The sequence below is a fragment of the Propithecus coquereli genome, unplaced genomic scaffold, assembly GCF_000956105.1.
Source record: "Propithecus coquereli isolate 6110/MARCELLA unplaced genomic scaffold, Pcoq_1.0 Scaffold84, whole genome shotgun sequence".
NCBI lineage: Eukaryota > Metazoa > Chordata > Mammalia > Primates > Indriidae > Propithecus > Propithecus coquereli.
In genome coordinates this window covers 2,296,885-2,310,518 of record NW_012154618.1, presented here as the reverse complement: position 1 = coordinate 2,310,518, position 13,634 = coordinate 2,296,885, and the positions used below count along the sequence as shown (strand labels likewise).

Genomic DNA, 13,634 nt, shown 5'->3' with positions numbered 1-13,634 from the left:
AAAAAAAAAAAAAAAAAATTCTACTCTATAGTGAGGAAGTATTACATTAAGATTATATCAAGTTGTACTTCTGGCTCTAAAACTATTCACATTTGACACTAGTATGTGCATATTTTACCAAAATATAATCTTCCTTTGAGGCACAAACTAATTTCTCCAACATACAGATTTTAAAAGAAAGTTTTTAAAAAGATCAAGAAAAAGTTATCTAAAAAAAAAAATGTGCCAATACGTCATCTTTTCCCCAGCAAACCTTCTTTTATTTTTACAGACAAGTAACAAGATACTAGAATTATTAAAACAGTGATGTTTTTAGAAGATAAATAAAAACTTTATGTTTGAGTTTAACTATGTTATGATTGTTTGATTAAATAAGGAAAAGTAAAGAGAACAAATTTCAAATAAGGTCCAATGGCACAAGTTATACCTTTGCTTCATACAGCTGGTGCAACCGTCCCTTCTCTTGAGAAATCTGCTTAATTTTATTAGCGTTTTTCTCAAATTCCTTATTTGCATCTCTAAGTTTTCTCTCAAGTATCTCTTTTTCCTTTCGAAGGTCTAAAGATTCCTTCTCACCTCTTACATACTTCATTACCATTGCTTCTTTTTCTTGGCGTGCCTCTTCACATTTCTTGTTGGCCTTCAAAAAAACACCATCTGGTATTAATAAATGTTTTTCCAAATAGAAATATATCAAAATAAATATTTTCCTCTAATATCACCAATGTATTTTTTGGTTTTTGCACAACATTCCCAGGACTTGTTCCATGAAATTTTAAAATGAAAGAAAAAAATACAAAATTACAGAAAAATGATACAATATCACTAGTACTTGCTTGTACCCTCTCCTACTCCCTTTACCTTGGCTAACATAGCTGCTATTATCCATTTACTCCTCCAGATCCCCTTGCCCACCCTTTTCTATGCCACCCTGTGCCCCAGGAAGATGACCACCGTGGACCATATCAACAAGTTCCCTTCCCTCAAACCTCCGGTTGGGTTCGGCCAACAGGAGGTACTAGGCAGACGCTCAGGAATGTAGGCAGAGTGAGATCTGGCTCCCGAGTCAAGGAAAAGAATTCAAGATAGAGTGAATATCATGTGAAAAAATTTAAAAGTATGAAACAGTGTGATGTATTTAAGAGAAATCAAGTCATTCTATAGGGCTTATATTTGGTGTGTTGGTTAGAGTGGGAATATAAAGACAGAAAGAAAGATGGAAAGCCAAGAAGAATTTATAAACCAGAACCTTTTATCAAATGTGTTTTAGTAAGATAACTGGTGGTAGCACAGAAGCTTCATTGAAGTTGAGGAGAAGGGAGGCAGGAAAAAAACAGAATAAAGAAAGACAATTACAATAGACAAGGTGTAATATTATGAGGTTCTTTACTACAGCAGAGAATAATACACCAGGTAAAAGCCCTGTTACTCAAAAGGTCATGCGTGGATCAGTTTCAAATAAATATAACCTGAGGTGCTTGTTAAATGTTCATATTCCTAGGTGCTGGCCACCTACCTCATAGGGGATCATTGGGAATATTAAACAAGATAACATAATAACTGTTACTTAAACTACTACAGAAAGTCAGTCCATTTATGGCACAAATAAAGAGGAACCAGTTAAGGTCTTCGGGTTTGACCAGTTAAAGACGTTTACCATTGACTTGGTTGAAGATAAATATTAATAAGATAATCAACAGGATTCAATAGCCAGCTAAAATTAAACGGTGTGCAGTTCTGCTTTTTGAAGTATGGCAGATAAACCCTCTTCAATCAAGACAACAAAACTTTAAGATGAAAAACAACAAATATCTTTAAAGATATAGTTGAGTTCACAAGAATGTGTGGGAAATCTCCAAGGCTAAAAATTCTAAGACAAAGCAGAAATCCAAAATGGTATACTAGAGCTACAACTTTCATTGCCCTGTGGACATTTACCAATACCAGGCCATGTGGAGTGTGGGTGGGGGAAACGTTACAAAGTCCTTGAGAATTTATAATGCAGCTCTACCCTTTTGTAAGTTTAAGGGTTCAAAGTCATTCTACCTATCTGGTCTATGAAATGGGGAAACTTCAACCTCAAAAACTAAATTGAGGGGTATGTGTGTGTGTGCATGAACACAGGAAAACACATACCTGGAATCTATTTTGAAATAAAAATTACCAGGTTTGGTGCCTCTAGATGAAGGGTAAACAGGTGTTCATTATACTATTCTTTTGCCTTTTCTACAGGCTTGAAAATTCTCAAAAAGTTGGGAAGAAAAGTTATGGGAAAAAAGGAATGAAGCAGACCTGACCTACGAGTAATTAAATGGAACAGTCTCCAAAACTTACTTCAATAATACTCACCTCTTAGGATTGTTATGAAGATTAAAAGAGTTAATACTTGTAAAGTATTTTGGACATGGCCTGGCACATAGCTAAAACTCAACACATTAGCTACTATTATTAATGTCCTCTATACCTTTCATCATTAGGGAAGAAACATACATAGTAATGAGTATAGTATATTGCCATTTTTAAAAGAAAAAATAAAAAGGCATGGAGCAACACACAGTTTTGGAAGGATACACCGCAAACTGCCATCAGTGGTTACCTTTGAGAAGGGGGTAAAATGTTTGGAAGAAGACTTTTTATCTGTTTGAATTGTTATGCACATCTAACTACTAATTTGTTTTTATTTTAAATATATGCTAATAATAAGCTTCAGAGAGTTGGTTTTTTAAAAGCTCACTAGGGGCCGGGCGCAGTGGCTCACGCCTGTAATCCTAGCATTCTGGGAGGCCGAGGCGGGTGGATCACTCAAGGTCAGGAGTTTGAGATCAGCCTGAGCAAGGGTAAGACCCCGTCTCTACTAAAAAATAGAAAGAAATGATCTGGACAACTAAAAATATATAGAGAGAAAAAGTTAGCTGGGCATGGTGGCACATGCCTGTAGTCCCAGCTACTCGGGAGGCTGAGGCAGTAGAATCGCTTGAGCCCAGGAGTTTGAGGTTGCTGTGAGCCAGGCTGACGCCACGGCACTCACCTGGCCCGGGCAACAGAGTGAGACTCTGTCTCAAAAAAAAAAAAAGCTTACTAGGTGATTCTAATGAACAGCTACATTTGGGTCCACTAAAATCAGTAACTTCTTAAGGTTAGGCTCTGTATTTCCCTTCAATTAGTACAAAAGGATTGAGACCTGATAGAGTTTTAAATATAACGTTTCTAATGCAAAGGGTCAGCATATTGTAAAGCATTACAGAAATAAAGGTTGAGGATAATCTATTTCCTAAAGTTCTTCCAGAATTCCACCTACAGTAGTAGCTCCAGGGTAGAAAAGGTGGGATTCACACACTTAGCGGTGTAAGCAGTGAGTTAATCCTTTCTGATTCAATTTATTGTGAGGACTAATTGTTAGTTGGGAAATGTGCTAAATTTTGTGGGTACAGGAATGAAGACCTCATCCTAAAAGAGTTTAGGCAAGTAATAATAGAAAACGATTGCTTAAAATGACCTCTTCTGAGATCATATATACGAGTTCAAAAAGATTACCAAGGTATTCAATAGGGAAAACAAGCAGGTTGTAAAAAAGATGTACAATAAAGTTGGAGGGAAGTATATGACTATGTACACATAAGCATGTGTGATTTGTATATGCATATATCATAGGATACATAACCAAAATATCAGTAATAAGCTATGGAACAAAGAATGAGATACATAAGGATTGGAGGCAGGAGAAGAGGAAGTAGAGGTAAAAAAAGGACTTTCATTTTTTATCCCATATATATTGATTTTTTAAATAATTAGCATGTGTTTATGTATTGCTTTAGCATTTTTTTGAAAGGCTAATCTTACATAAATAAAAGACCTATTACCTACACACCACCAATATCCAAAATAGTCTAACATGGTTAGTTTATTTTAACAAACAAGAGTCACCAGAGTATTAAGTTAATAATGCGAATGATATGAAAAAATACCTGTTCCATCCGTTGGGCCATCTCTTTGTGTAATTGTTGAATTGCATTTTTAGCTGCAAGGTCTTGAGCTACTAGTTTATCTTTGGAAGCTTTAACTTCTATATTCAATTCCTCTATTCTTGATTCTAACTGTAAAGAAAATTATTTCCAGATTATTTTTATAACTATACCGGACCACCAATACCTCAAATAAATACAAAGAATGTAAATAAATGTAAAGAACACAATGAATATAATTTGACCATGGAAATCAAAACTGTTAGCAATGTTTCTATATCACATTGGAATTTAGTATAAATCTGAAGAGATTCTGATAAGTCAGGGTGTATATGGTAAACCCTAGAGTATCCATTAAGAAATAACTAAAAAAATACAGTAGTCCCTCCTTTTCTGCAGATTTGCTTTCCACATTTTCTGTTACCTGTGGTCAATCTCGATTTGAAAATATTAAATGGAAAATTCCAGAAACTAAAAATTCATAATTTTTAAATTGCATACCATTGTGAGTAGTATGGTAAAATCTCATGCTGTCCTGCTCCATCCCACCCCAGTTGTAAATCGTCCCTTTGTCCAGCATATCCGTGCTGTATATGCTACCTAATCATTGAAGTATCAAGTTAATAATGATAACGATGGGAAAAATATCTGTTCCATCTGTTGGGACACCTCTTCGTGTATTTCTGAATTGTATTTTTAGCTGCAAGGTCTTGAGCTACTAGTTTAACTTTGGAAGCTTTAATTTCTTATTAAGTTCCTCATAGTAGCCATCTCAGTTATCAGAACAACTGTCAAGGTATCACAGTGCTTGTGTTCAAGTAACCCCTATTTTACTTAACAACGGCTGGCCCTAAAGCACAAGAATAATGATACTGGCAATTTGGATATGCCAAAGAGAAGCCATAAAGTGCTTCCTTTAAGTGAAAAGGTAAAAGTTCTCAACTTAATAAAGAAAAAAATTGTGTGCTCAGGTTGCTAAGATCTACAGTAAGAATGCATCTTCGAACTCTGAAATCATAAAGGAAAAAGCAATCCATGCTAGTTTTGCTGTTGCATCCCAATCTGCAAAAGCTATGGCCACAGCGCGTGATAAGTGGTCAGTTAACATGGAAAAGGCATTACACTTGTGGGTAAAAGACATGAACGAAAACATGTTCTGACTGACAGCAGTTGGGTTCAATACTATCTGTAGTTTTAGGTATCCACTGGGAATCTTGGAACATATGTCCCTTGGATAAGGGGAAACTACTGTATAATGAAATATCATGAAAGAAATTTAAGTGTTATATTAGAAAATATTCACTTAAGGCAAAAAAGAAAGCAGCGAAGGAGGAATCAGGGAACAAAAAACACATGAGACATACATAAAATAAAAAGTTTAATGGCTGACATAAATCTGTCAGTAATAGCATTAAATGAAAGTGGACTGAACAATCATATCAAAAGGCAGAAACTGATACACTGAAATAAAAAACAAGATTCATCACTAATCATCAGGGAAATGCAAATTAAAACCACAATGAGGTATCACCTTATCCCAGTAAGAATGGCTTTTATTAAAAAGTCAAAAATAATAGATGCTGGCATGGATGCAGAGAGAAAAGAATGCTTATACACTGTTGGTGGGACTGCAAATTAGTACAACCCCTATGGAAAATAATATGGAGAGTCCTCAAAGAACTAAAAGTAGACCTAGCATTCAATCCAGAATCCCACTATTGGGCATCTACCTAAAGAAAAAGAAAACTTTTCATCAAAAAGACACCTGCACTTGAATGTTTTTTGCAGCACAATTCACAACTGAAAAGACATGGAATCAACCCAAGTGCCCATCAATTCATGATTGGATTAATAAAATGTGGTGTATGTATATACCATGGTGTACCACTCGGCCTTAAAAAAGTTGAATACCTTTTGTAACAATCTGGATGGAACTGGAGACCATTCTCCTAAGTATCTCAAAAATAGAAAAACAAACACCACAAGTACTCACTATTAAATCAGAACTAACCAATAAGCACATGTATACACAAAAGCAAGTAAAAGTCATTGGAAATCAATGGGGGAGGGGGGAAGGGGAAGGGCAAAAACTTACCTAATGGGTACAAGGAATGCTATTTGGGTGATGGGCACACCTATAGCCAGGACTCAAGCATTACAAAAGCAATCCATGTAACCTAAAACATTTGTACCCCCTTAATTTTTTGAAATAAAAACAAGAGAGTTTAACTTGAAAGTTAGTGCTCACCAAAACTTAGTTAGTGCCTATTTCATGTTCCAGAAAGATAAAATATCAAAGTCTTACAGAGATGTCATATGTATATATACAGTATTTCAGAAATCCATGGGATACTCAAAAGATTAAACATGAATATCCTTTACTTATGGAAAACAGGATAAAATAAATCTAAAATTGTCAAAAAAAAAAATGATTCAACCATATGCTGTCTATAGGAGGCATTTTTGGTTCAAAGACACAAACAGATTGAAAGTAAAAGGACAACAAAAGATATATCATGATATTATGCAAACAGCAATCATGGGAAGCAGGACTGGCTATACTAATATCACACAAAATAGACTAACATAAAAAATTACTAAAGATAAAAAAGAATATTTTATAATGATAAAAGGATCAATGCACCAGAAAAATGTAACAGTTATAAATATATATGCATCTAATAACACAGCACCAAAATACTGAGACAAAAACTGATAGAAACAAAGGGGGAAATAGATAAGCCAACAATAGCTGGATACTTCAATACCCTACTTTCAATAATGGATAGAATGAGATGATTAAGAAGGAAATCAGACACTTGAACACTGTAAAACAACTGAGTCTAATATATCTATACAACACACTATACCCAGTAATAACAGTATATACGTACATTCTCATCAAGTGTATATGGAATATTCTCCAGAATAGAATATATGCTAGGTTATAACAAACCTCAATAAATTTAAAAGACTGAAATCATACAAAGTATGTTCTCCAACCATAATGGAATGAAATTAGAACTAAACAACAGAAAGAAATTTGGGAAATTCACAAATTTGTGAAAATTAAACATACTCCTAAATAATCAATGGAAGAAATCACAAGAGAAATTAAAAAGTACTAGACAATGAATATAAATGAACACGTATTACACCAGAACTTAAGGGATGTATCTAAAGCAATGCTTAGAAGGAAATTTATAACTATAAAAGAAGAAATGATATAAAATCAATAACCTAAACTTCCACCTTAGGATACTGGGAAAAGAGCAAACTAAACCTAAAGCCAACAAAAGGAAGAAAATAATAAAAAACAGAGTGGAAATTAATGAACTAGAGAATAGAAAAACAGAGATAATCAATAAAACCAAAAATTAGTTCTTTAAAAAGACCAACAAAATTGATAAATCTTTAGCTAGAATGATTGAGAAAAAAAGAAAAAAGACTCAATTACTAGAATTAAAATGAAAGAGACATTATTAGTGATCTTACAGGAAATAGAAAGGATTATGAATGAGTACTATGAACTTAGATGAAAGGGACAATTCCTAGAAAGACACAAAACTACCAAAACTATCTCAAGAAGAAACAGAAAATCTGAATAGGTCCATGACAAGCAGAGACTGAATAATTAAAACAATAAAAACTGCCCACAAAAGAAAACTTCAGGCCCAGATGGCTATACAGGTAAAATTCCACCAAACATTTAAAGAAGAATTAATATCAAATTCTTGCCCCTCGAATAAAAGGAATACTTCCCAACTCATTCTATTCACTCCTAGGTATACCACAAGAGAAATGAAAGCAAACATCCACCTAAAAACTTGTACATGAATGTTCACAGAAACATTATTCATAACAGTCAAATGGTGAAAACAACCCAAACATCCATCAACTGATGAAGGGATAAACAAAATGTTGTATATCTATGCAATGGAATATTTAGTCATTAAGAAGAATAAAGTACTGATACATGCTACAACTTAAATGAAACCTTGAAAACATTATGCTAAGTGAAAGACACACAAAAGGCTACTTATTATATGATTCCATTTATATTAAATTTTCAGAATAGGCAAATATATAGAGACAGAAAATAGATTAGTTGTTCCCTAGGGCAGACTGGGAAGAGTCATGTTGGAGGCAAATGACAAGTGACCACTAATGGGTGCAGAGTTTCTTTTCAGGGTGATAAAATATTCCAAAATATGGTGAAGGTTGCATAACTAAAAGCCATTGAATTGTATACATGAAATAAGTGAACTATATGGTATGTGAATTATATCTCAATAAAGCTGTTTGAAAAGACCTAAACATTAGCTTATAGTACATGTGTACTAATTTTCTTTATGAAAAAATTCTTTAGAGCAACACTGTCCAAAAAAATACAAGCCATGTGTATAATTTTAAATTTTCTAGTAGTCACATTTTAAAAAGCAAAAAGAAAACAGGTAACATAGTTTATTAAACCCAATGCATCTAAAATATTATCATTTCAGTATGTAATCAACATGAAAAAATGAATTTTACTGTTTTGGAGGACTAAGTTATCTAAATTAGGTATGTATTTTACATTACAACACCTCTCAATGTAGACTAGCCACCTTTGAAATACCTACATGTGGTGGCTGCCATATTGGACAGTACAGATCTAGAGATAAAATTAAGAAAGAAAATCTTGCTACACTGTTTTTCTATTTAGAAGTATGAAGTTCTCTAAATGCTAGCAAAAGAAAGGTGAATCCAATTTTCTCTTAAAAAAAAAAAGGCACAACTACTAAAAAGCTCATGAGAGGAAGCTTATTGGTTCTATCCTATCTGTTCAGTCCGAAGTTTCTGGTCTTTAGCAGCGAGTGACCTGACTACCAAAATATGGATTCAGCCTATCATTAAGGCTCCCTCACACTTTAACATTCTACTTTTGGTTTACGTGTGGTAGCCCTAAAACACATTTAAAAAAGGATGAAATACATGCAATTTTACAGTCACCTTCCAATTATGTAAAGGTGCACTAAGTATACCAAGGCATAAGTAAGTGAAACTTGGTTTAATTTTTTGTTATATCATTACCAATTGTTTACTGTTATTTTTGTTACATAACTTTGTGTGAAAGATGAGACAAAAGGAAATACTTTTAAGGGTATGCTTCTAATCCTGTCCATAGAAGAAAAAGAGGCTCAGAAAGATAAAAAGCAGCTCAGCTTTGCTATCAGTCTGAATATTTACCTGCTGATCCATGCATCAGAGTAGTTCATTAAAAGAAAGAGAAGAAAAGGACAGGCTAGGAAAGCTGGTTAGTTAGACACAATCTAAAGTATGAGAGCCACTCTTCACAGTATAGTTTAAAAAAATACTGAGAATGGAACCATATTAAACCATAAGTCTAAAAATATTCTAATGCCAGACAGAAAAACTTTTAGATACCTATTGCTTATTCCCTGTAGGCAAAAATAGTCTAGTTGACTGTCAAATCAAATCATCTTTTTGATTACTTTGAGAATACAAGGTCTGTCTGGAAACTATCCAGCCCCATCGTTACTATGAGAATGGTTTGTGCAACACTGATGTAACCTGGCAGCCAAGGAGAGCGGGATGTGCATATGTGAACAATGACGACCTCACTGTACTAGCGAGTGGGGCGCTAGATGCTATTGAGCGAGCATGTGTGGCCATCACATTCAAAATGACTGATCAAGTAAAGCGACGAATCTGCATCAAATTTTGTGTTAAGCTTGAATGTTCCTCTGTGGAAACTATTCAGATGATTCAGGAGGCTTTCAGGGACAATGTGATGAGCATAGCGCAAATAAAAGTGTGGTACAAACGCTTCGAAGATGGTCAAGAACCTGTTGAAAGTGATCTATACTCTGGAAGGCCTGCAGCAAGCAGAATACTTGAGAATGTTGACTCTGTACAGGCTGCAATCAACAAAGATCGGTGACTCACAGTACGAGAACCAGAAACTGATCTGGGGATTGCAAAAACTACTGTGTCCGAGATTTTGACACAAGCGGAAGGCACATCGTGCTACATTTGCTAATGACTTGTTTCAAACCGCTACCGATGAACCAGATTTCCTCAAGAAGTTTATAACCAGAGATGAATCATGGGTCTACAGCTATGATCTGGGAAGGAAGGCGCAGTAGTCCCAATGGAAGTCACCTGGTTCTCCATGCCCAAAGAAGGTGTGGCAAAGTTGCAGCAAGATCAAGACCATGTTAACTGTATTTTCTGGGAAGGTATTGTCCATCACAAGTACATTCCTCCGGGCCAAACAATCAATAAGGAATACTACCTCAATACTCGTTGTCATTGTTTAAGAGATGCAATGCAACAAAAACAGCTGCAGCAGCCATGGGCAACTGGTGATTGGCAGGTTCATCGTGACAACGTGCCTGCCCACGCATCACATCTTGTGCACAGTTTTCTGGCGAAACATCAAATCACCCAGGTGCTCAGCGCCCCCTACAACCCAGATTTGGCGCCTTGTGACTTCTGGCTTTTCCCAAAAGTAAAATCATCTTTGAAAGGGAAGAGACTTTAGACCCTCAATGAGATTCAGGACAACAGGAACAGGCAGCTAATGGCGATTCCATCAAAAGATTTTGCAGGGTGTTTTGAACAGTGGAAGAGAGCTGGGAGAACTGTGTGAGGTCCCAAGGTGTCTACTTTGAAGGGGACTGAAGCGTCATTGTTCTATGCACGTTTCTTGTATCATCTTCAATAAATGTCTCCATTTTTCATATTACATGGCTGGATACTTTCTGGACAGTCTTCTATGTTTATTATATATAGCAGAGCAGTCATGCATATCATAAAAATATAAATTTACATAAAAGAAAATAAGTCAGGCTATGATTTCTGCTTTGTAAAGTAGAATGCTTTAAATACCGTGAAATTCTCTGCATTTAAAATATGATTTCTCTTACAGAACTTCAATTTATACACAATTTTTCAGGAATGTATTTATTTTATAAATTGAAGTATGGTCTTTAAAGATTTTTGTCTTTTTACCTGCTTAATTGTGTTCATATGCTGCTTCTCTGTTTCTGTTCTTTTTTTTAGTTCTTCTCTTAAATTGTCTTTTTCTGAACAAATATCTAAGATGAGATCCTGATGCTTCTTATTTTCTTTAATTAACCTAAATACAAAAAGGGCAGTATAAGTAAAACATAATTAAAAATGGAGATAAAATGACAGGTGGAATAGAATCTGTTTACAGATTAGGGTGTAGAAACCTATGATTATAATAAATTAGCATTCCTAGGTAATCCTTTTATAATGAAACATGATACTTTGCAAAACAATCTCTGGCCATGTAGGTTATTAACTTTTTCCTAGAAATGTGTATATTTCAAATCAAGCGAAATATAATCAGTTAAAGAAAACCATACCCTTCTAAATTTATGCCTTTGGGCATCTCCATTACGAACCATATCCCTCGGCACTGGAACCCTTAAGATAAGTGATTCTCAACCAAAGGCAATTTTGCCCCTCCAGGCATTTGTTTGGAGACATTTTTAGTTGTCACAACAGGAGTAGGGGTTGCTACTGGCTTCTAGTGGGTGGAGGGCAGGGATGTTGCTAAATTATACAAAGCACAAGACAGCCCCAACAACAACAAAGGATAATCTGACCCAAAATGGCAATAGTGCTGAGGTTGGGAAATCTTGCTTTAGATTTTTAAAACATTTTAATGATATTTAATAGTTATAATGTGTAGTCAATGTAAACTAACAACAGTTTAAGCAAAAATTTCAAGTCCCCCAGAAAAATAGAAATTGTACAAACTGCCTGCAAAGTACTCAGAAATATAAGGTACGTAAGAAGGTTAACAGCTAATATGCCAGGATTATTAATAGCAATAGCTATTAGCTAACATTTTTTGTACACTTACTATTGGCTAAGTTGAGCTTTTTTTAAAAACGGTACATTTCATTTAATAGTCAATATAAACCTATGAACTTATCACTTCTGTTTTATCAATTTAAAAAAAGCAAAACAAAACTAGCCTAGAACTTGTACCAAATCATACAGCTAGTAAGTGGTTGAATTTTGTTTTGGATACAGCTCTAACTCCAAAGCCCAGGCCTTTCTACCTTCTACTTTGAAGATCACTTATTCACTCAACCAGTGCTTACTAGTACCTATTGTATGTCAGCCAACAGTCCCTGTCCTGCCCTCATGGAGCTTACATTCTAAGGCACTGATACCCAACCTTTTTGGCACCAGACTGGGGTTGGAGGGGCTAGGTGGAGGGGAGCCCGGCTCAGGCAGTAATGCCAGTGATGGGGAGGGGAGCAGCTGTAAATACAGATGACACTTTGCTTGCTTGCCCACTGGCCTGGGGCTTGCGGACCACGGTTCTAAGGGAGAAAGTAAAAACAGCCAATAAAAAGATAGATATGTCATAAAATGTCAGGTAGTAACTAAGTCCTATTAAGAAAAATAAAGGACAGCAAGAAGACAGAAAGTAACTTGAGTTGCAATTTTAGATAGGTAGTCAGGACAGGCCTCTCTGGGGAGGTGGTGGTGGTAGAGCCGAAGAACGCAGTGAGGAAGCAAATCATACAAATGTTTGACGAAGAGGCAAACGCATGCAAGTTCATTCAAGCCTTTTAAGCACAGTGGTTTAACTTAGATTATTTCTGTGATTAATGTGTATACTCAATATGGTACAGGAAACTACACAAGACACAAGAATCCTGGCTATAGGTCACAAGTAAACAAGTAAGAGAGGGGGAAGCGAGGAACAGTAAGCACTCAAATTGTTATTTTTATATGCCAAATGCACATCCTATACACAGATAACTGTTCTTAATTAAGAATTTTGGTTAGGACCTTGGACAATACTATTGACGTTTTGGAAAACAGGGGCACAAAAACAGAGAACAGAATGGTGGTAGGGGAGATGTTGGTCAAAGTGACAACAGTCAAAGTGATGATAACACCACAATGTACACTTGAAATTTGTTAAGAGTAGATCTTAAGTTTTCTCACCACACACACACACACACACGTGCGCACACACACACACACAAAAGGTAACTATGTGAAGTAATAGATATGGTAAGTAACTTGATTGTAGTAATTATTTCACAATGCATATCAAATCATCACATTGTATACCTTAAATATATATAATTTTGTCAATTATACCCCAATAAAGCTGGGAAAAAAGATAATAGGGGAATGTATGTATAAACAAAGATATCTGGAAACAGATGCATTCATGAAAATTTCAAAGAAACTGAAAGGTAGTTTTCTTCATAGAATATTAAATGAAGGCAAAAGTTAAGGAAAAACATGTAGCTGTTTTAGAGCTGATCTGAATCACAAATCATTTTATTTGGAATTAAAAATACGTGTATAACAAAAGATTAACCTAGATTTAAAATATTTGACATTTGTATAATGCCTTAATATCCACAAAACAGTTCTATCAGATATTGTCCTCATTTAGATAAAATACCCTTCACTAAAAGAGGTTGATTTGGCCAACACAATAGAGCTTGTAAATGGCAGTGGGAATCTTCCAACTCCAGGCATCTATCAGAATTATGCTTAACCTCACTCACCCATGCTGCCACTGTTCTGACAGGATGGAGCAAAATAAAGGAATCAATTTTTTAGTATATTTCTAATATTTTTAGATAAATTTAACAACTC

General features: G+C 35.1%; 1 protein-coding gene across 1 annotated transcript in view; it reads right to left on the bottom strand.

Annotated features, from left to right (window-relative positions):
• Nucleotides 1-13,634, bottom strand: part of CCDC186 (coiled-coil domain containing 186) — a 45,296-nt gene that overhangs the window by 19,067 nt on the left and 12,595 nt on the right. Inside the window, exons 3-5 of the mRNA XM_012663884.1 lie at nucleotides 10,980-11,106; nucleotides 3,966-4,094; nucleotides 428-640 (exon numbers count right to left, since the gene is read on the bottom strand). Coding sequence (XP_012519338.1) covers nucleotides 428-640; nucleotides 3,966-4,094; nucleotides 10,980-11,106 — 469 coding nt within the window. The remainder of the gene's footprint in view (nucleotides 1-427; nucleotides 641-3,965; nucleotides 4,095-10,979; nucleotides 11,107-13,634) is intronic.